The sequence below is a fragment of the Anguilla rostrata genome, chromosome 2, assembly GCF_018555375.3.
Source record: "Anguilla rostrata isolate EN2019 chromosome 2, ASM1855537v3, whole genome shotgun sequence".
In the NCBI taxonomy this organism is placed as follows: domain Eukaryota; kingdom Metazoa; phylum Chordata; class Actinopteri; order Anguilliformes; family Anguillidae; genus Anguilla; species Anguilla rostrata.
The window spans coordinates 18,318,251-18,341,427 of NC_057934.1; the positions used below are offsets into that span (position 1 = coordinate 18,318,251).

The 23,177-nt window shown below is 41.8% G+C and overlaps 2 protein-coding genes across 2 annotated transcripts in view; one reads left to right on the forward strand and one right to left on the reverse strand.

Moving 5' to 3' along the window:
* The first annotated feature begins 1,998 nt into the window (after positions 1-1,998).
* LOC135247475 (S-adenosylmethionine synthase-like) lies at positions 1,999-17,574 on the forward strand. Its single transcript, XM_064320964.1, has 9 exons — positions 1,999-2,304; positions 5,520-5,597; positions 6,087-6,209; positions 7,540-7,652; positions 8,085-8,228; positions 10,987-11,205; positions 12,373-12,555; positions 13,521-13,654; positions 14,043-17,574. The coding sequence occupies exons 1-9, from the start codon at positions 2,214-2,216 to the stop codon at positions 14,143-14,145; spliced, it is 1,188 nt and encodes a 395-aa protein (XP_064177034.1). The 5' UTR covers positions 1,999-2,213; the 3' UTR covers positions 14,146-17,574.
* A 1,055-nt stretch (positions 17,575-18,629) lies between these two features.
* The window catches only part of LOC135247476 (transmembrane protein 150A-like), a 40,107-nt gene continuing 35,559 nt past the window's right edge, over positions 18,630-23,177 (reverse strand). Inside the window, exons 7-8 of the mRNA XM_064320965.1 lie at positions 21,396-21,573; positions 18,630-20,740 (exon numbers count right to left, since the gene is read on the reverse strand). Coding sequence (XP_064177035.1) covers positions 20,478-20,740; positions 21,396-21,573 — 441 coding nt within the window. The 3' untranslated portion in view covers positions 18,630-20,477. The remainder of the gene's footprint in view (positions 20,741-21,395; positions 21,574-23,177) is intronic.

A 23,177-nucleotide genomic window follows, 5' to 3' on the forward strand; every position in this document is an offset into this window, starting at 1 on the left:
CAGACCCCCAGCAGTGGAACCAGTCTTGGCACAGCTGCCCATATATGCCTCCTTTTACACCCACCTGGTCACGCCTAGAGGGCTCAACCACTTGCACGTGTGCTGTAGCAGATGTTGGAAAAACATGTTGTCTGATGACAGGTAAATTTTAAGTTTATTTGATCAGAGGTTAATTTTAAGGTTATTTGATAGTGTTGATGACGATGATGATGATGATCATGATCATTGGATCCAAATGATATAGTGAGGCTTGTAATATGCTAATAATGTGACTGCAGGCCAGGATACTTTTAAGTTCAGCTCAGAGCTCAGGGACCACATGTTCTCTGGTCAAGAGTTCAGTATTAATAGTAATAATAACAATACCGCAAATAAGAAGAATGAATGATCATTGGTTGGAGTTGACATTTTGACAATTTAGTTTGGTTTAGTATACAAGATAAATTATATGAACATAATTTTACTTCCATCTTCCTATGTAAGTAAATTCTTAAAACTGGAAGGGCTGTTCCACAATCTGACAGAAATATAGTTTAAAGTGATTGGCCTCTTCTACTCTCCTTAAAGATCACATGACTGCTGAGGGGCTCTACTTGTTAAGGCACTGGGTTCCTGTGTGTGGATGAGCCCATGATCTGGTATCTGATGCTGTTTTTGGCTTTTCTGATTGGCCAGCAGAGGCCAGCAGCCCATAGCGTACACACATGAAGAGCCAGGGAATTGCCCCGGTCGGGTTCTACTTTGCGGGAGTGTCCTCATCTCATTGTGTGAGGGAGAAACTCCTCTGGCTGACTGGGTGCCTCTGGCTGATGTCTGCCTGTGTCAGTAGCATGTAACATTCGCTCCTTAATGGCAATGATTGTTCAGTTCATTTGATGGATATCATAGTGGTGACTGGCAGCATGCATTTTGGAGGACAGTGTGCTTTATGGCTTATATGTCTGAACAACATGACAAATATTTATATTGTTTATTAAAGTGCAATAAGCTTATGAACTGGAATTGGAATGACCAAAAGTAGAATTTAATTCAGTGTAATAATAATAATAATAATAATAATAATAATAATAATAATAATAATAGTAGTAGTAGTAGTAGTAGCTTTTATTTGAATTGTGCGTTTCTCAAACCCATGTCATTTGCGGAACATGAAAGACTCGTTCAGCCTCCACCAGCTTCCAAAAAAATACGCTAAACACTGATTCCAAAGCATTGGATTGTCCTTGAATTAAATTCCTTTGATTCAGATTTAAATTCAAATTATATATCCTGTCATTTCTTTCAATTCAAATTCAAATCCAAGAATTGAATTGGAATTAATTTGGCTGAAAAAAAATTGTGGTTGAAAATTAAAACATAACATCAAAGAGGAGAACCGAACAGCTCTGCTCTGGTCTGAAACTATTTTCCTCTCACAAGATCATGTTGACAGATTAAGACATACAATACCTCTGTAAATCAGATAAACTGCCATGGGCTCAGATCTCCTGTGGCTATGATCTGTGTTAAATTAGTATGTAGTTACATTGCTTACATTCAGTTAGGTGTGTTATAAGTTTGGTGTGGTAACTTGTGTGCTTACAGATTTCAGCATTCATCATGAAACACAGAACAACATATTGGTTCAGTCCAGTCATGACTATTATTACATGTATTTACTGGAATATGGATTTCAGTATGTACGTGTGTGACACCAAGCTAGTGATACAAATATAGAGAATAACCGATTGTCATAGAAGTATCCAAAGCCTATTCTCTCTGGCTTTGTTAAGGATCAAGCATGCCCAACCCCCATTCTCCCATTATAAGGGAGGGCACTGAGGTTGGGTCTCAGGTTAGCACTGGATTAGGAGGACAGCTCAATCAGTGAAGAGTTAACAGAAACTCACCTAAAAATTTTAATCCTCCCCCCTCCCTCCCCTGCTGGAATGGACTGTCCCATTGGTTCACATGACCTGTGTAGGATTCCCACCCTTCCATATATAGGAGTATGTTGTGTTTGGAGACCCCGCAGCCCCAGTTCAATAGACCGTTATCCCACCAGTGGGGAGCAGACAAGCCTCGCAGCTTCACAGAGACACACACGGGGGAAGTTTAGGTACGCTTCATTGTCTCGGCCTGCTTGCTGGAGGGACGGAGCGCATTCCTGTCCATTTGTTACGCCGCTTTTGTAGTTGTTCTTCGAACCGTGTCGAGCCGGCGGTCCCTGAGACATGAACGGTCCAACAAACGGCTGGTATGACTGCCTGAACGATGAGGGGGCTTTCATGTTCACCTCGGAGTCCGTCGGAGAGGGGCATCCAGGTGAGTGACGGAGGCTTTTCCTAACTCTCCACACCTCCCACTTCAGCCGCCTCAGAGAGATGGTCGTAGATAATTTGCCAACTGCAGTGGTGTTATGGAAGGCACAAAATTACAAACCGTCTTCTTGAATGGGATTGTACATAAACGCATTGTTTGATGCTGCAACACTGGGGCTAGGTGAGCTGAAATGTACTTGCAGATGTTGTGCTGTTCCACAACTAGAAGTGCCTTAAAACTAGAAACGCAGTCTTCGAGCATAGCGGTGAACTGTGCTAGAATTGTGTTAGGGCAGAGCAGTAAGCAGAAACCCTCGCTGCTGGACCAGGAAGGTATGCCATTGACAGTCTTTGGCTCTCGGGGAAGCACGCCGTGCCCTTAGAGTAATGTTACAGTTACAGTGCGTGGAAGGCCAGTGGAGTACATCAGCCACTGCTGCATGCAACCACTGTGGGCCGAAACACGTGCTCCGCACACGTACACTCTCCCTCTTACAAACACACACGTGCTGTAAGCACGCACACACAAACACCTGCAGTGCCTCACACCCATTATATATGCACAGTGTCACCTGATGTGCTTATGGACATGCACATCATTGATTTCTCTAATTACATCAGCAACATTGATAGGCATTCCCTTTTTTTGCTTGAATGTATCTCTGAAACCTATCCATTTGAATTTATGCAACCATGCTGACATACATGCTTTAGGTCACAGAAAGGAACTGAGATGCGCTTCATGAAAAGGAATGTATTTTAAAACATTTTCACAGTGTGAAATCACACATCACAGATCCCTCATATAGAGTTCCAAAACAGAGGAGAGTAAAATAAATGAATGTTTGATGTGGGTTTGAGATTCTGGGCTCCAAGTTCAGCCTTTATAATGGACTTCCCATGCGAGCTGAGCCACAGCCACTACCTCATTCTCTTTCTGATGTAACTTGGGCGAGCGTTGCCTCAGCAGCCGGCTCCCTGGGAAGTGGGGTGTGACCACAGTTAGAATTACAGGGTGTTCGAACGGGGCAAGTGATACAGCGCATCTGAATAAGAGCAGAGTCAGTGGTAGGGAAATTGAATGGGAACAGAGGTTTGAAATGTTTAAATCTTCTACAAAGTTACAGTGCATTTGAAAGGGAACAGTGAGAGAATTTCCTTGTCTTTTAATGGCACCAAAGGCACAGTTCAGGACGTTTGACCGGGAGCAGAGATGGACCATCATTGAGCTGGTAAATATCTCTCAGATAGTGAAGACAAGAAGCTGTGGCTCCATGCGGCACATGCTACTGACATGTAGTCAGGGTAGCCAAGGTAGCACTGGGAGTCACTGTTTTCACTGTGTTGAGAAAATATCAAAACACACATACTGATGGAAAGACAGAACTTCTCTGTGTTCTCTACGTAAGGGATCTCCTACCCAGTGCTTCCCAATCCATATAGCTGGTTGTACCTTACTCATATATGTTTGACCAAAAACAATTTACACTATGCACAAAATGGTTGAGAGCATTAATGAACAATGATGTGTATTTTATAATGAAACTTTCCTGGAAATACAATACCTACTGCCCCTTCCCTGACCTCATGCCCTGGTCTCCATGTACTGGCAATCAACATCAAATGCAAGATGCAGTAACCTTTTGAGTGGATGCCCAGTGGTCATTTGTTCTTTATACACCTGGACATCCTATTGTAAATCCAAAGACCAATCTTTCTAGCTTTGAACATCCTTGAACAGGCTATCTTGAACTGGCTACATGCCACCTTTTGTTTTTAACATTGCTGAAACAACTTGCATTTACCTCCATGGTTTTTTTACTGGTTGCTCTTTACAGCTGATGATATAAAGGGTAATATTATCTTTAGAAATATGGTAATGTTATGGTAAAAGTTTGCCACTTACTGCACCTGAAAGTTTTCCTGCAGTGTGGTGATTATCACATAGTAGAGCAAAATGATTGCAGAGCCATAAAGTTAAGTTCTACCACTGTGGCAGTGGCATGAGTGTCTCCCAAAAGGTTCCTCTGTTTCTTGTTGCTAGGAAATAATCCATTATCCAGTCAGAAGGATGATTATTACATATGGGAACTTTGGGATCATAAGGCATAATATTCTTGTATTGTTGCATAATACAAATCTGTTTGTTTTTCCTGGGTCCAAATTATTGATGGACAATAAACAAAATATGAATGTCTGGTTTCTAAACTGTGAAGAATCAAAAATAGTGTTTGAATATGACTACTAGTTTTATGTTGTCTCAGCAACTTTATGAGGACATCATTAGTATTCTTGTATCGTCATTATTATTGTATTGTCAGATCCAAACACTTTTCATGGATGGAAACCGGTGGTGTGATCCGTGTTTATAATTTATTGAGTAACATTTTCATTATAGCATGAGCACAGCCTTTTTGTATCAGCAATTGACATTGTTATTTTATGTTTCATATTTCAACAGAACATTTTCTTTTATAAATAGGTCAGAGACCTCTTGTCAGATACACATATATGGTCTGATGAAATAATCTTCCAGACACAGCCGCTGTGAACTGATGCGTATTGGCATGTTCTCAGAGGGAAGGGAGGCTATTCCTAGAATTAAAGCACTTGGTATAAAATAAGTGTGCCGCACTGAAGGACTGGTGAAATGTTATCTTCAGTGCAGACCTAGGGGCCCGGCTATGCTGCTGTAGCATGCATCATTCCTAGGCTGTGCAAAAGGTCAGACGAGGAAACCAACCCTCCCCTCCCCCCACCCTATGAAATACATTCTGTCCTCCATTCATTCCAAATGTGTGCCATTTGACCACATGTACACACACTCACACCACAGTTGGGAGAGACAAAACAATATTAAAATCTTTTTTAAACTTCTAATAAAAGATCCAGAAATTGGCACATGGCCAATGTTGAAACTTAGTACGCTATATTTGATCTCTCCATCTCCATCTCTATCTCTAGTGAGTTATAATATACTGTAATATACCGTAATGTTGCTCTTTCAGTTACTTAATTTGAGCATAATGAAGTTAATGTTGCTCTTACAGACATTTTTTGGCACCAGTTGAACTCTTGAACAGTTATATGGTAATCTTGCTTATTGTTTATCAAATAAAACATATTATATTATATTATATTATATTATATTATATTATATTATATTATATTATATTATATTATATTATATTATATTTCATCCTCCACTTTTTTTCCCAGACAAGATATGTGACCAGATCAGTGATGCGGTGCTTGATGCGCACTTGAAGCAGGACCCTGATGCCAAGGTGGCATGCGGTGAGTCCAAGAGGGATTCACTGTAATGCCTGCAGGGGGCAGCACTGAGTAGCAGTGGGCTCTGAGTGGAAAGGTCAAGGGATTTGTTTCCCATTTTGGGAGGCTACAATTGCATGTTTAATGTTTGTAAACTCAGATGCACTCTGTCACATTAAACGAGTAGAGAGATGCTGTGACTTTCTTCTGGAAAAAGAATCATTCAAGTCAATAAACAATATATATAATCAATTTTATTAATTGTAACCATCATCAACATCATCATCATCATACAGTGGTATTAGAGGTTATTTTCATTTCAGATTTCTGTAGGAAGACTTCTTTTTAAGACTTCTTGTTATGCTGTGAACTACTACTCTCTCTTATTTGTCCCTGAAGATGTACATGAAAAAGAGCTGACCATTAGGTAACAGATACACGAGGCTGTTTTTAGACTGTTACGTGTGGCTTGTGTGCTGTTGGTATTGACACTGGAATCCGCCTCCTCCACAGAGACGGTGTGCAAGACCGGCATGGTGTTGCTCTGTGGAGAGATCACCTCCCGGGCCAACGTGGACTACCAGAAGGTGGTGAGGGACACCATCAAGCACATTGGCTATGACAACTCTGACAAAGGTACGGACGACAAGCCACCTCCAAATAGGCTTACACGTTTAAACTGAGGCTGAAAGTTTTTTGTCATTTGTTAATCTTATTTGTGAAATGGGTATCTCAGGCAGTGGGCACAAATTAGGCAGGGCTCTATCTCAAAGTCCCACTGCCTTATCACAGGAGTCCCCCAGGGATCTGTATTGGCCCCTCCTGTTTTCTCAATACATCAAATCTCATGGCTCAATAATTTTTTCACATGCCTTCTCCTACCACTGCTCTGCTGATAGCATGGTACTTTCCTTTCCACTGACAGGGGAACATATTGCCTCAAGTGTTGAAGCCATTTTTAATGCTGTCTCGATGTGGATGATTATTCAGGATCTCTAACTCTCTAAGTCTTGACAAAGCTAAGGTGCTTTGGACACAGTAAAATGTCCAGTCTAACAGTTTATATGAGTCCATTATGGACCACATGTACACTGTAAGAGTTCATTTAATATTGAACATATGATTTCTACCAGCTACATCCTCCCTTTCCAGGATCTATCTGTGACACTTGGTAATACGGCTGTGTTTGTATCCCAACCAAAGTCTTTGTATTTGGATAACAGAGAATATTACAACAGTTACTCAGAGCTGCTCATACTGCATATTCTCTAAAACATTCACAAAATCTGATCTTTCCTGCTGCCCAGGTCATTATATTGGTCGTTGTACTGTCCTGAGCAGACTGCTACAACTCTTTCTTTGCTGGTCTCCATCCGGCCCATTCAGAATGCTGTTGCACACCTCGCTTATAATCAGCCAAAATACACAACATGCCTCTTCTTACCTGCAAACCATTATCAAACCTTACACTTCTGCCAGGCCACTCCTCCACATCAGCTTCATGCGTTTCTGTCCCTTCCCTCTCAATCATGTATCTTCTCTGTTCTGGCCTGGAATCATCCCTCATTATATTCACTGTCTTCCATGGCTTACCAGGCTCTTTGTGATTGCTGAGCTCACCAGTACTCTCTCTCTCTTCTCAAAGAGCATCCCTTCTCTTGATGTCTTAATATTTGATATTTGACTGTGAGGTATCTTTCTGTTAAATAAGCTAAATTAGTTTTACGGTTGACCAGATGGTCCTCTCTACATGGAAATGGGCACATAAACATAGAATAGCTCTTCTGGGGTCACAACAATGGGCTAGTGAGCAAGTTGAAGTGGTTTTGATGGAAGGTGGCGGTTGTTTGTCTATAATTCTGGGTTTCAGTTGGATAGGTCATAATGACTGACCTGTGGGTGGGCCAAAGTTAAGTGTGGCACTGGGATTGAGCTATATATGGTTTTACCCCATCCTCACCTTCAGGCTTTGACTACAAGACCTGCAATGTGCTGGTGGCCCTGGAGCAGCAGTCCCCTGACATTGCCCAGGGGGTCCACATTGACCGGCACGAGGAAGACATTGGGGCTGGGGACCAGGTATAGCCACCTCTGATGGGATTCTATGTCGTTTTTTCAGTGTCGCCAAGCGGGTACTGGTGTGGTGGTATTTGATCAAAAGTCATGGGTGGGATCACAGCAAACTATATAATTTCAGTATATAAACAATCCTTCCCCCCAAGAAGATTAATGGAATATAATTAGTTAACTGTGGTATAAATTGGCCAGAGGCCATATTATGTACAAAACTGTGAAAATACTGCCTAATATATATTTTTCTCCCAGAACAACTTAAGGAAACAAATTGGACTTCCTGTTTACACAGGGAGGATGTCTGACAGCCTGGAATTTGTGTACTCTGGTTCAGATATCAGTAACATACGTCTAAACTGGTCAAAGCTGAGATCTGAGACCACGGTAAGTGAAAAGTGCTGGTGTTAATCTGGGACTGGGGTGTTCCCCTGTCGGCAGGGCCTGATGTTCGGCTACGCCACAGATGAGACCGAGGAGTGCATGCCTCTCACCATCGTTCTGGCGCACAAACTCAACGCTAAGATGGCCGAGCTGAGACGCAACGGAACCATCCCCTGGCTCCGCCCAGACTCCAAGACCCAGGTAGAGGCTAAAAAACACTCCTGGGGCGGGTTTAGTATTCATAACACTGTCGGGAAATTTGGGAATAGTTTGCTCACAAATGATTTTTCAGGACCATTTGAAGGTATTAAATGCTTTGCTCAAGGTTAAAAACAACACTGAAAAAAACATTTTGAATTACAAGCCCAGTTCCTACCATTATACTGCTCTGCCACCCAACAAATCTGGAACTCTAGGACCAAGGTTGCCTATCCCTGCGCAGGGCCATATATTATTTATGTTGCTCAGTAGCAGCTGGCCCTTTTATTTCCTGAAGCAGCACTTTGTCATACATGCCACATGTCATTCACATGTGGATTCAGTACCATTTTGGTCATGTACTATCTTGCTTATTGAATACTTTGCTGGTACCGGTATGCAATGAAGAAAAGGAACATGGATAGAACAAATTCTGTTGAGTCGGAAGTCACCAGTGGTTGTCAACAACAGAACTTAATGAATTTTAATGATGTTTTGGGACTAGGCTGTGGGACTACATATGCTGACTTGTTTCTAAATATATATGTGCTATAGTGTGACAAAGGAAGTGCAAGACCCTGTACCAGAGAAGGGGTTAAGGGCTGAGCAAAGCTCTGAAATTCTATTTATTGTACATTCTTTATAGAACATAATTAAGACTACATGTTTGTCTCGTGAAATATTGGCCGAAGTCACAGAGCAGTCATAGCAAACTTGTTGAAAATCACGAAAAACTGAAAAAAGCAGAAGAAATCGGCTTCAAAAAAACATTTATTTATTAAATCATTAATAGATCTCATGTGCAGCAGTGGGAAACTGTTGAAATAACATGTTCAACTGTAGCAACAGTAACAAGAGTAATGGGCTTCTAAGAACAAGTAGCCTACAAGTGAAATATATTAATAAGCTGGTGCATTTAATTGCTTAATTCGGTTCATTGCAGAAAGAAAGAACATTCTGTTTTGCCTTTAATTTACCAAACCATTGTTCAAAATCACACATACTCAAATTGCATTACTGAAATAAAACATGGTTACTGTGTGTTTGTTCTGATCTCTTTAAAGTTTGTTTTGGTACACCATGTTGTACATTGCTAGATATAAACATTGTTGACTGGAGACATCAAGCATCTGATTCCAAGGACAGTAATCTTGATCCCAGAACATTCCATAATCTGTATACTTTGTAGCACTTTTTTCTTCCAGCATTTGGTAATATTGATACAAATAACACTGTAGGCTACATTAAGGTTGACAATTACCATCTAAAACTGCCAAAAAATCACAGAGGAAATTGTGGGAACTACAAAAAAATGGGTTAAGCCATGGAACTGCCAAAAAAATGGCAAAAATCACAGTATCTCTGACACCCCGTACTTCCTTGACACCCAGCCTTTAAACATGGCTAATATGGTTTTCAGTTCATTTCCTGAATTGACTGAATTGAAATGGAAATGACCCCAATCCAGGTCAATGCATCACTGCCTGTAAACCCTACAAACTAACAGACAAATGAATAATGAATCATCAGGAACCAGCAATTTAATAATTAAGGACCCATGTGTTAGGTTGGGATTCCCACCAGCAGGCAGAATGTTTCCATTGCATGGTGGAATTAGAACACCAGAATTACTTACCGAACCAATTTAAGTGTAGAGAAAAAAAAAACGTTGAGGAAAACTAGAGGAATCATTCAAACTAGGTCAAATGCAATATATAGGTTGTTATCCCCACCTTAAAATTGAGGACATTCCTGAGTGCTCAGACTGAACTGCCCCGCCTCCTGCACCTCCCACTTCTACCGCATCCCAATTGGTTGAATGTCCTGACGTCAAGGCCAAGGGCACTATGTTCAAGTATATATTTTCCAAGCCCATTGACATGACACAAGGTCATGATGTTGACACTGAAATCAATTTATTTTAAATGAATGAATGTAATGTGCTTTGACATACATTAATTTAGTTCTGGTCAGGGAAAACTCCTAGATAACTATGCTAGGCCCTCCACATGGGCATAGACAGTGATATTAGCTTGTTCTGAAGTCATGAGCAAATACTTTGTGGGGTAGTGACCTCTTTTTAATGACCTCCCACCCCAGCCCCTCCCCCTCCAGCAGGCTGGTAATTGGTGGGGTTGTGTGGAGACCATCCACCTGTCACTCCTCCCTGGCCTTTGGAAAGGCTCCGGCACTTAACTTAGGCTTCAAGATGGAAACTGAAACCATGGAATGCTATTTTGGAGTTCCTACGATCCTTTCAGATTGCTTGACAGCAAGCTGGCAAGTGGAGGTGATGGAAACTATTTGGTGATGGTTTGTGACTTGTTCTAATAAAGGTAAAATAAGTAGTAAATAACGTAATAAATAAATCTGGCCCACAGTATGAGAGTGTGCCTCTTGCAGCTATCTATCTATCTGTCTATCTGTCTGTCAAAACACCTCTCTTTGTCACCCATGTTGAACATTCTGCACGAAGGAAAACAAGCACTGCTGACAACATCCACCACCCACTGCGTGACGTGTATTAAATGGCTACCTTCCAAGCAGTGCTACTGCTGTCCCTGATGGGCACTTCAAGAACAGCTTTGTGGCTGAAATGATGCCATTTATATAATCCTGTCATGTGTAATGGAATAGGCTGGTACAGAATTTCTGGGTCTGTTCTCTGCACATCAACAGAAAAATAACTTGGATATTATAAATGTCTTCGTGTGAGGACAGCAATTCAATTCTGAACCCGCCTACTCCTCCCGGCTCCCAGGTGACCGTGTACTACACCCAAGAGAGCGGCGCGGTGATTCCGAGGCGCGTGCACACGGTGGTGATCTCGGTGCAGCACGACGACCACGTCACTCTGGAGGAACAGAAGCAGATCCTGAAGGAGAAGGTCATCAAGGCCGTGGTGCCGGCCAAGTACCTGGACGAAAACACCATCTACCACCTGCAGCCCAGCGGCCGCTTCGTCATCGGGGGACCCCAGGTGACTCCCCTCAAATGCACACACACCCAACACACATTCTCACCTGACTTGTCCTCTACACCTTGGCATTCTGGTCAAAGTTGGCTTCTCGTCTCTATGAAGGGTAGCTACTGCAGTACGTAAGACATTCAATTAAGAAACAAAGAACAGTGGCATTCAATAATGCTACATAACACATTCACCAGCACTACATACACATTAATAAGCATCAAATGACATATTAGCATAAATTCCTTAAACACAGTCTTTTTTTGGAATGCTGCCTAAATTTAGATTTTTTTTGTTCCTGTACAATAATATGAAAAGTAAAAATGAAGCCATTAGTATGTAGAAACTTGTTGGCAACAGAGGAAGTGCCTACTATGAGAGAGAGGGCAGCATCACTCCCTGGTGATGGGAGAGTAATGCTGCATTCAGGCAATGATGTTGAAAAAGCTGTACCTGCCAGTGTTGTGGGATGACAGTCAACTGCAAAGGGATGAAAGTCAGCTGCTTTGGTTGCCCAAAAAACATGAGGATAGATGCCTACTTTTTGTCATGGTAATTGAAATAAACACACCTTCCAGTAGGCTCTGGAGTCTCCACATGTTGCTAAGACTCAGTGGGTCAATTACAGTGTGCTTAGCTGGAGTTTAAGCCTCAGGTTTTAACCTCTTGACCACAGAGCTACGTTTCAACTGGAACAGCTAATCCTTACTCCACAGCTTTGGAACGCTGCTCCATTTATAATGGAGTTCCGTGGTCTAGAGGTTCAAACCTCAGGTGTAAACTCCAGCTAAGGACACTGCGATTGACCCCATGATTCAAATAAATGAATCAACACCCAGTTTGTCATCATTACTGTGGCATACGGGAAAAGTTGTTCAAATGGGTATGGCATGCTTTGTCTGCTGCTACAGGAATCTCTGTCTGTTGCCACAACAAGTCCGCTCACCGCATTGCTGGCAGTGTTTGTTGTTGTTCTTAAGATAAATTTCCGGTTTGCCGTCTAACGTCTGTCATCACTGTCTGAATGGAGCATTAGGCTTCACAAGCCCCAAAATAGGCGAAGTACCCAAGTGAGTATCAATGACTCGCTGATTTTAACAAGTAACAGTGGGAACCATGAAGGGGTTTCCCTTTCCACTACGGTTCGGTCGTTTCTCATTCTGCTGTGCCTCCTGACAGGGTGATGCTGGCGTGACTGGCAGGAAGATCATAGTGGACACCTATGGTGGATGGGGGGCCCACGGTGGGGGGGCCTTTTCTGGGAAGGACTACACCAAGGTGGACCGCTCTGCTGCCTACGCCGCCCGCTGGGTGGCTAAGTCCCTGGTCAAAGCCAAGCTGTGCAGGAGGGTCCTGGTACAGGTGAGGAATTCCTTTTGTCATTGTTGCCATGGACATGTTGGCTGGGGGCCTCTCATTCTCTACGACCACTAGTATATCCTTCTTTCTGGTTGGGTGGACTCTGCCTCACGTGTCCAATTGCCATGTGGACAAGCTCTGTCCAGGCACTTTGTGAAAAGTAGTTAGCTGAGGGTGCTAATTCAGCCAAAATGTGTTTGCTTGATCCATGCACTGATTGAAGGATGCTTTGGCTGATTGACTGATTGAGCAATGTCCTGATTGAGAGATGCCCTGATTGTGACAGGTCATTATGTTCCATGCTCCTTTGACATGAGCTGTCATATTGCTCTTTCTGCTTGCTTTTGACAAACTGCTGTTTCTCAGAGAACAAATGCCCCATGAATGCTAACATGGAGGGAGATACTCCTTAGTTTGTGACTTCTTTATACTGATAGGACTTCAGTGATGTATTCTTTGGTCAATTTTTTTGAATGGCTGTTTTTTAAAACATCACAGTGGCAAATACAGATGGATGTAAAATCTGAACACCAGCAACCTGAAAACTTTTAACACCTGCTTAACCTTTTAGCACACACAACAATACAACCAATAACATAACAATGATCGGTCATGGCATTTGTTTTACACCAATCATTGGTTATGTTATTAGTTTTTCATGTGCTAAAAAGTTTTGAACCTGCTTCAGGTCTTAGCAAATCAGGCCCCAAAATTTCTAGACTAGTTATGAGTGACATTAGTGAAACTGTGGTGAAATATAATTACTTTTGCTGCTCTTTAAGGTTTAATGTGCGTTATTGGAGCTATAGTTTCATAAAACCAATCATAAGGTTTTATGGAGACCAACATATGTGGTTGATTGACAGCACATTGTTACTCCACCCATTATGGGGTTGATGATTTTTCACCCTACCACCACTACAAAATAGCAAAGAAGGAGGATCCATTTTCCATTTTTTTGTGTTCAGGTGGCCTACGCTATTGGAGTGGCACACCCGCTGTCCATCTCCATTTTCACCTACAGTTCTTCCCAGAGAAACGAGAAAGAGCTTCTGCAGATTGTCAACAAGAACTTTGACCTCCGACCTGGGGTTATTGTCAGGTAAGCCCTCCAATGACAGGAAGATCATGAGGAAATGAGGAATGAGGAAAGGAATATTTGATAGGGACTATTTCAACTCAGTTTAAGAGTACAGAGCCACAGAGCAGCATATTCATTTGCAAACAAGTGTTACTATTAGTACTGCACTTTACTTAGAAGATATGTTCTCACTGAGAATGTAAGCAGTTTAAGAATAAATCCATGATCACTTATCTATGACCACTTGTCCAGATCCCATCCATTCTGTTAGAGCTACGGCATAGATTCTTGAGGGCCAAACCTACTGCTCCTACAGTGAATGAACGGACGTGTGCTGACAGTGATCGCTCCACTTGTATACCATATTCCTTCTGATAGACTGAACTGATTGTTTTGTGTGTATTCTCAGGGATCTGGACCTCAAGAGACCAATCTACCAGAACACGGCATGCTATGGCCATTTCGGCAGGAAGGAGTTCCCCTGGGAGGTGGCCAAGAACCTTAACTACTAGCGTGTGAATGGCGAGGGTGTTGACACCGTCAGCTGTCCCACGCTGCTGCGACGCAGAGGAGAGGGGCGGGCAGCTGTGAGCGTCTGTGAAAAACAACCCTCAAACATTTCGGTATTGAGGGGAGGGGGGGTGACGCTGGCTGTGATTTAACACCCCCCCTCCACCTCCTAACCCACAAATCACATCTCCCAGACTTTCAATCTGCTCCAAAGTAAAGGTGACTGTACTGGTGCTGCTTCTGTGTTTATGCAGAGTGCCTTTAACGGTAGCAGAAATGAAGAAAAGGCATTTATGCTCAGGAAAAGTGCAAGGCCTTAAATAGGATCCTGTTCCAGTGTTTGCCCCTTCTGCGTATGGCTATATAGTGTGTCAGAGTCTTACATGTGCTTGAATATTCAGATATGATTCATTTTAATCGAACACCCATGGCTAGTTTTGACCGACCAAAACCAAGCCATTCAGCATTTATTTATAATGTTGCAGGATTTACTTAAACATTCATTCCAAAACAATAACCTGTGTGGTTTTATAAGCATGCAGTTGTGTAGAACATATTATGTGATCCACCTAAAACCCAGACCGTTTTCACTTCATGCTTTCAGTCACTGTCGAATGTCGATTTGTGTGAATTTTGTTTTAAAAGGTACACGCCTGTCTGTCTTGGGTCAGATTACAGACCTCTAATAATGATTGCAGCGACTCTGTGTAAATGGTGGGTCCTAATCCAGACTCAGCTTTGCTCAGGTTCCACCTATGTGCAGGCACATTTCCTTACACAGCCATGGTAAATGAGGTGATGAATCAGGTCTTAATTCAGCACGTAATTCAACACTAAAATGCATTCAGATAGCTTTAAGGTTAATCAGGGGTGCACTTAAAGGGAAATTTATAAATTGGTATGATCTATCTTACCCCTAGAATTTGGGAGGGGGAGTGGGCTTGTATTTCAAGTGTCAACTTGACATGATGTCATTCAGGATATAATTCCTCTTCGTACCATTTCAAGGGAAACTAAACCCAAAGGCAAAACTTTACCTGATTATTGTAAGGTTAATAAATCATTTTTCTTGGTTGTGATATGCTATAGTATTACGTGGAATCTTACAGCATCCTGCATCAGAGACACTCCACTACATTGAATTTGGGTTTTTTTTTGTTTTTTTTTGAAACAGCAGATATATGGACAATTAATGTGTTGCAAATGTAAGTGGACAGATTGATTTACCACAAAAATAGTTTATAGACAGTAGAATAGACCGTTTAGACAGTTTCCCTTTTGGTTTAGTCACACAAGCATTATTATAAAAAGTATCCATGTAGTGTTTATCTTGCATTACACTTTCAAGCAAGATGTAAAAAATCTTAGCATAGACTCATAGGCCACTGGGATGGGAGAGTGAAGCTTTAACTCCGGAATGAGTGAAGCTATCAAGAGTAACTGATTACTCACGGCTTTGGACCAATTATGTTTTGCTATATAAAGCAACATCCCTTTGATTGGTTCTCTTGAGTTGGTGATTGACAAATCAGTGTAGCTCCACCCAGTACAGATCTCACAAAGCTTTGCTTTCTCATCTGTAACTTTAACATCAAGCTGTAAGAAATGACCAAAACATTTTTATATTGAAACTGCAAAAAGTTCAGTGGCATGCCTGCCTGAAAAATGTATTCCAAAGATCCGGAAATGTTTTATATCCTAACAGTGATTCATTCTGAGAAAGCAACATGGGCTATATTTGTGGTGTCATAGGAAGTTCCATTTGTTTACAAAAAGCAACAAAAACCAAAAAATTATATTTATTTTTTTTAACTTTTTAACTTTTTTTAAAATATGAAAATCTGGGAGTGAAAATGTAGTTAGTTTCCTTGCATGTTCTGTTGATAGTAGTGTTGTTTGCAGTGTTTTGAGTAAATACTCTTGGTGTGAATTTTCATCTCATTGTACATAGTCATTTAGTGTGAGTGATTTTGAACAACCAGCTTGCAGTGATCTTCCTCTTTTACCAACAGGGCCATGCACCACAGATCCATGCACTCTAGATGCTTTTCCCTTGTCACAGAAAATATACAGGCTCAGTAATTCATTGAGTCCTCTATTGAACTGAGAAGCTATTAACTAACAACCACACACAATAGGGATCCCCAGGACCAGAGCTCAGAAGTGCCAAAGATGTACCGTTTGTAGTGTATCATTTCGAGGGGTCCCTAATCTTGGTTTCTGGAGAGCCGTAGGGTGTGCTGGGTTCCATTGTTAACATTTTATTAGTCGAAGAAGTTGATTACACAGTTATATCACATCCCCTGGTGTCATGTATCTAAACCAGTAGCTTTTTTAAAGCAACAAAGCAAAATCTATAGATGCTATGGCTCTCCATGACCAGGGCTGGAGAGCTTAAGCTGTGGTTTGGTGCATTTCTGGCCAATAACCAGTTAACTGATTTGAGGCATCAAAGTTGCTTAAAGTTATTATTTACTATTAAGACTACCATTACTATTTATTATTAAGAGAGACAGTAACTGTAAGTCTTATGTTTTAAAGAAGTAGACAAAAAAGCTCATTCAAATTTCTCCGCCGACATTTTAGAGCGAGGTATATACTGTTCAACCTTTATTTCAGTGTGTATGAAATACAAGCTTGTATGGCATTCATTTGTATACCTTACTTTTACTGCTGAAAGCCTACATTAAATCAACTCTATGGATTTCTTCTAAAAGACTGCCATCATCATGTAACGTCCCACTCTGTCTAGACAAGACTGCCCCCTTGGGGAAACCCCAGAAAAAGACTCTCAAACCACAGATAAAGAATTACTAGATATGGTTAAAGATGATTGGTTGAAACAGCCAGACATTCTAGAGTCACAGCAGCTTAAGTGTTCCAGATAAAGAATGGAATGGCATTTGAGCCAATACAAAGGCTCTAATTTGACCACATCCCACATTGAAGGATTCAACCTTGGCACACATTTAATGGGTGAATAATAAGAGCAGCCAATAGCAAATTGGGGCAATTGCAGTGTGCTTAGCGGGAGCTAAAACATCAGGTTTAAACCTTTAAACCTGCATTACAACTGGAACATCTATCCAAAGATGTGGAATAAGCATTAGCTGTTCCGGTTGCAATGCAGTTCTGTAGTCTTGAGGTTTAATCCTGTGGTTTAAATTTCAGCTAACTGCGATTGTCCCATTGTTTCTACCTGCCAGGCCGTTGCTTTTGTCTATGGTGAAGAGAGCCGTGGGAAAGGTTTGACACCTGTGAGTGAAAAAGTGGAATAATTTCTCCTGTGGGAGGGGGGCAGAGATGTTACTACTCATTTTATTCTCCCTTTCCTTTCTCTTCTGTCCTTTCAGTAGATCATGCTGATAGGTCTGAGAGGAAGATTCTGATAATGTAAATAATCTGTTGGAAATAAAAATTTTATCGAAAAATCTTTTCCTGTTGTCTTTCTCTCCATTTCCCATTTCATAGCCACACTGTAATGTGTGCAATGGTAAAACTACACTGAAGGAATAAGATGAATACAAGCAGATGGGGAAAGGACAATGCTTGAGTAAATCGTAAACTGTAGCCAGTGACATGCTAAGAAATCCAATACAATTGTTTTTTTTTTTTCAAAATCTGCTTTTAATAGTTGAACACAACATCTATTCATTTTTTTTGAACATTTAAAACAGATGTAGATGAAACAATAAACATACAGTAACACATTTGGTCTTTGGTCTCGTTTTTATATAAAAAAAGAGATAAAATAAAGGCACTGGTTTTCATGGTGACTGGCTTTACTGCTGCTATTAAACTGAGAAATGATCAAATACCTTTTCTCACTGAATGTTGTTTCAAAACTAACTCTGCCTTCATTTCCTTGACAGAACCGTATATTGGTTCACTTGCAGAGGAGATGAGCCAAAAAAAGAAAGAACAGACAAACTCGACCTTTCACGTAGCATGTAGTCATTGCTTATAGGAAGAACACAGTAACATAACATGCTCACCAATAAAGGTAATACGGAACCCACAAACAGCCCTTAAACAACGATTAAACCGCCCATAAAATATACAAAGTAACTCTGAACATGCAACATAAAAAAGGACTGACATCAAAGAGCTGGTAAAGGGATATTCCTGAGATGCGATCATAAATGAAAAATGAGTATTGTACCCATTAATGCAGGACCACTTACAGTGGCTACATTAGCAATAACTGGAATCATGGATTCGTGGTACATCAACACCCCTGTATGAACTATTGAAGACATGTAGATACAGAGTTAAAGCAATGTTTTCCGTGTGAGGAAAACTCAAAGGTTTCTCATTGGTCTGAAGAGACATTTTTTATCTCAAAGTAAATGCAGGTTGAAATCCTGTTCTTTGGCTAGTCTACTAAGGTAAAGAGACTATATAAATGACAGAACTAAATCAATAAAGAATTTGTTAATAGCCCAAATAATTGTTTAATAGGGATGCTTTCTTACACAATGTCTCATTTTGGGGGCGTACAATTATGAAGTAAAGACAGTTCTGCTGCAATTACACTTTGAGAGAAAAGAAAATTGGGCCCTTGAACAAAAGTCTCCACTTGTCTGTGTGGCAGGCTTTGAGAACTGTTGTGCATTTTTTCATTCATAATACAGAGGTGGGAGATAAAGTAATAGGGTTTAATTACCAGACTGAGTGGGGAAATTATAGTTTTGCATTTTCTTGGGGCTGACTGATCAAATTGTTTAACACTGTCATTTTCAAGAACACAAAATGCAGGGTAATCTTTTAATGAGGCAAGCAAAATTGTGAACACAAATTCAGTTACGTCCCACTGTGCAATACCATCTTTCTGTAAACCTTGTAATTGCATTTTTTGCTTCTTTGTTTGTTTTACAAAAGAAAAGTGTTAAATGCAGCTTTCTTTGCATAGATTATTTGGTTGTCTTATTGACAGAGAAGCTGATTAAAAGGCCAATCATATCTGTGAGGACATAACGTGTACAATGGATAAATTACAAAAATAATGTTGCAGCAAATGGAAAAAATAACATCTGTAGTAAAACATTATAAGCATACATTTCCCTTTGGTTTCTCTTGAAAACAGCAAGAAAACCTCTTTTCAAATAACTTTAAAATGTAGAAGAAGAAAACAGAAATGCACCCACAGCAAGGGGTGCACCTTCCCATACTGTATTAATGCCCACGGGAAATATAAACGAATGTCTCTTGGATATATCTCAAAATAAAAATATTTCTATGTGTGAAAATCTACAAAGGAATTAATACTTCTGTAAAGAGAGCATTTTATTAGAACCCTGATGAAAAATGTGTGGCTAGGATGTCCATATAAAGTGGTGTTGAGTTTGCATTCTTTCCTCTCTCTGATGATTTGGTTTAAGCACTTGAGAGCCCCTGGTAAGTTTCTCCACTGATAGAAAAACAGACCATTCTAGAAAGACTGAGTCTCCACTGCCTTTGGTAATCAGCTGTTCAATGGCTGATATCCAGCCTAAGCTGTTTTTTCCCCAACACTGCTACCACTGAGCATTTAAAGATCAATATGTCACTATGTAGCAGAAAATACTTAATTTATAAAGTAAGATATCAACAAAAATGCATGGGTAATGTGTAAATGATTTACAGCTATTTTTCTTTTGACAAATGCAACAGAGCAATTGTAAGCCATTACAATTGACTAGCATTTGATCGATTTAGAATTTTGCGCTTCACACAATGCATGCATGTGTTATTTTGGTCCATCGTTGGTGCATTGATTAGGATGACATCACCACTCTTTGATTGGGCAAACAATTAAATACTAAAGGCAGCAGGGAAGGTAGGCACTTGAGATTTTCATAACATGTCTTTCAACAATTTATACAGTGTAACAATTCCCTTACTCCTGTTTGCATCCTCGTGTGTGAGTCACGTGCACATGTGCAGTACTGTGTTTGAACTGCCAGAGTGATGTAAGGCTTCGGGTCACAAATGCTCTCACGGCTACGGTGATTCCCAGAACCCTCCTTGTCTGTGAGCACTGGCAGCACACTGATGACATCAACATCTGTGAAGTATTTGGTCTAATATTCACCACATAGGGGTGTACAGTTTTGGAACCCCTTTCGGTGGGTGGGTGGGGGTGGGGGGAGGGGGGCAGTGTTGGAGGGGGCCTTTAGTGTCTTATCATTGTGCAAAAATGAGGCAGGGCATCCTCCAGATGTGTGGGGGTCCTCTGTAGCTTTGGCAGGGGGCCACAATGGGTTCCCGTTTTCCTACCTTGGAATACTCTGCTAATGCCCAATCTGGGCCCGTGAGTGATTGCTGAGGCAATCTGTGGCCCCTTTGAGGTCCCCTACAGCATGGCTATGCCCTCAGGTGTGTGTTGGAGGTGTACGGGACCCCCTATTGCCTCCGCCTTGTGCCCGCTGCCGCCACGGGACAGGCCCCGTTGGGCCCCCGCGCCCCTGGCCAGCACCATCAGCGTTTCGCAGGACACGCCCCCAAACTCGAAGGCAAAGGTCCCATAGAAGAGCATGATGATGATGCAGAAGACCCACTCGAAGATGGCCGAGGCGTGCTGCAGCACAAAGCTCTCCTGGGCAAAGAAGACGCCACCTGGTGGACGGGAGGTTAAGGAGCGTGGCCATGACATGGCTGGATGGCAGAAGGGAATACTGTAAAACGTACACTTATATAGACACATACAGTGGTCTCCCTTTAAGAAAGCTGTCAATTAACACTTAAACCTGAGATTTAAGTGCTATAAGTTAAAAGCTCATAAGTCAGTAGATGCAAAAGCCAACAGTTTTAGTAAAGTACTTAAATATAAGCAAACAGAAAATGCTCACATTGGCTTATGCCTACACTCAGGTTTGCAGCCTCAGTCAGCATGTAGGTTTAAGTTGAGTCACTCCGTCCTGAGCTAGATTTCTGGGGCACTTTACAAGCAACTGTCAGCTTTGTGCACCTACTAAATTAAATTTCACTTGTTGTTTCAATGCTGTGTCCATAATCTACTTCAACTCTGAATGTACAGCTGTGTTTTCACCAGCAGGGGGAGCTATAATCATATACAGTTTGTACATGTCATTCCAAGAAGGTCTCAGACACTGAGGTCAGCCAGACTACTGTCTGCCTCTGACATCAACCACATCAGTTTGCAATCTGTTTGAAGGAAACCCAGACACATCCGCATACTCAAACACACACACATGCATGCACACACACACACACACACACACACACACACACACGCAGGCTGAAAGGATACTGAGCACCAGGGAGACGAAGGCCAGCAGTGTCATGGCCAGCCGCAGGTGACCCACGCAGTACTCGCCCTGCGTCTTGGCCAGGCGGTAGGTGAGCGCAGACTGCAGGCACACGAACAGCATGCTGGTGGGGAATGCCACCCCTGCGCCCACATAGTGCAGGATCTTGGCGTAGTCCACCTGCAAGAGAAGGCAACGGGTCCGACCCAATGAGTTACCCCGGCAACGGCTTAACCAACACAGCCACAGTCATACAGTGATCCACAAATTCATCCCAGCGTGCAATTCTGATACAAGGCATTAGATTCCAGTACTTCTGGTCAGACAGACAGACAGACAATTCTGTCCAAACAGGGACACGATAGCTGGTACCTCCCCTTTCCGATTCATGTGAAATTTGATTTGTTGATTTGTTTCTGTTCTTGTTGTTGGGTTCTGACATTTGTTGATTTGTTTTGACAAATGTTGCTTTAATTTTTGCTGTTGTGTTCTTTAAGTTGCGAGTATGTTTCATGAAATGCGGTTGTGTTTTCTTTGCTGTTAATGTGTTTTGCAACATGTTGTATTTTTATGTTTTTTATTTTGTTTTGCAAAATGTTGTTGTGTTTCCAAGTGGTTGATGTGTTTGCTGATTTGTTATCTTGTCTTGTCCTTCACGGTCACCATACCCAAGAGTACATATGCTCTAAATGCACAGAAAACAGGGAACATTCCAAACTACCCCAGAAAGACCAAGCAAGCAAACTGTTACAGCACTGACGCAAGGAACACCCACACGACGTGCATGAACAATACAAGGACACAGATTTCCCAGTATCTTCACATTTCAGGACACACACTATCACATGAATCAATGATAATGGAATATCCAACAAGAGAATCTGACTCTCGCAGTACACTGCAGATATGACTGAATTACAATGTATGATTATAAACAAAACAAGTTCATACCCGTGCCAAGACCCGTGCCAGGAGGAAGCAACATTTCTACAACAATTTCCTTTATCCTCAGCTAAGATCATCCTAATTGGTATGGTGCCCAATTATGACATCACAATGCCTGGCAGAGGAGGACACTCCTTGAAATCACTGTAACTTTTTGTTGCCAGGATAAGAAAAGGTCTGAATTAACTTGGTGAATTATGTGTGTGCATGACCTTGCCCAATCCCATAGGCAGGGCCAAGAATTCAACCAACTTTTCACCCTTATTTCTTCATACTCTTCAACCAATCTCCCCTCCAACCAACAGACCAAGGTGTCCATCTTGGGAGAGCGGCACGTAACCACTCTAGGTTACTGCAGGTGGGTCAGGGGAGCAGTGGAAGAAAAGATCCACTTTGTCCAATGGGCCTGTGGTGCCATGGTGGCTCTGAACCACACTGCACCTGATCCACACTGGGAGAGCACAACAGCCATTTAGACTGAGCCTGTGGACGGACAGCGAAGGTAAAGGCTCAGCTATTGGTGGAGGTGGTGGTGGAGGGGGGGGAGGGGCGGCCGTACAACAGCGCCTTGTCCCTCGGTCACAAAATGTGGAGACAAAGCACAATGGAAGGGATTGTGATCAAGTGACCAGGGCTTGGGCCATCTGACTGCAGCCAGCGGCTGCTGTGGACAGGATGTCCTCATCTGATACCAGGGGATTCAGGGTCCACAAATGCTTAGCTGACAAGAGACTATGCTGCACCAAAGCAATGGCTGACCACAAAGTGCTCCAAGCCAATTTAGGCCTCCACTGACTACACATGGACCCAATCCTGAAGCCTAGGACTTCAGTCAAAGC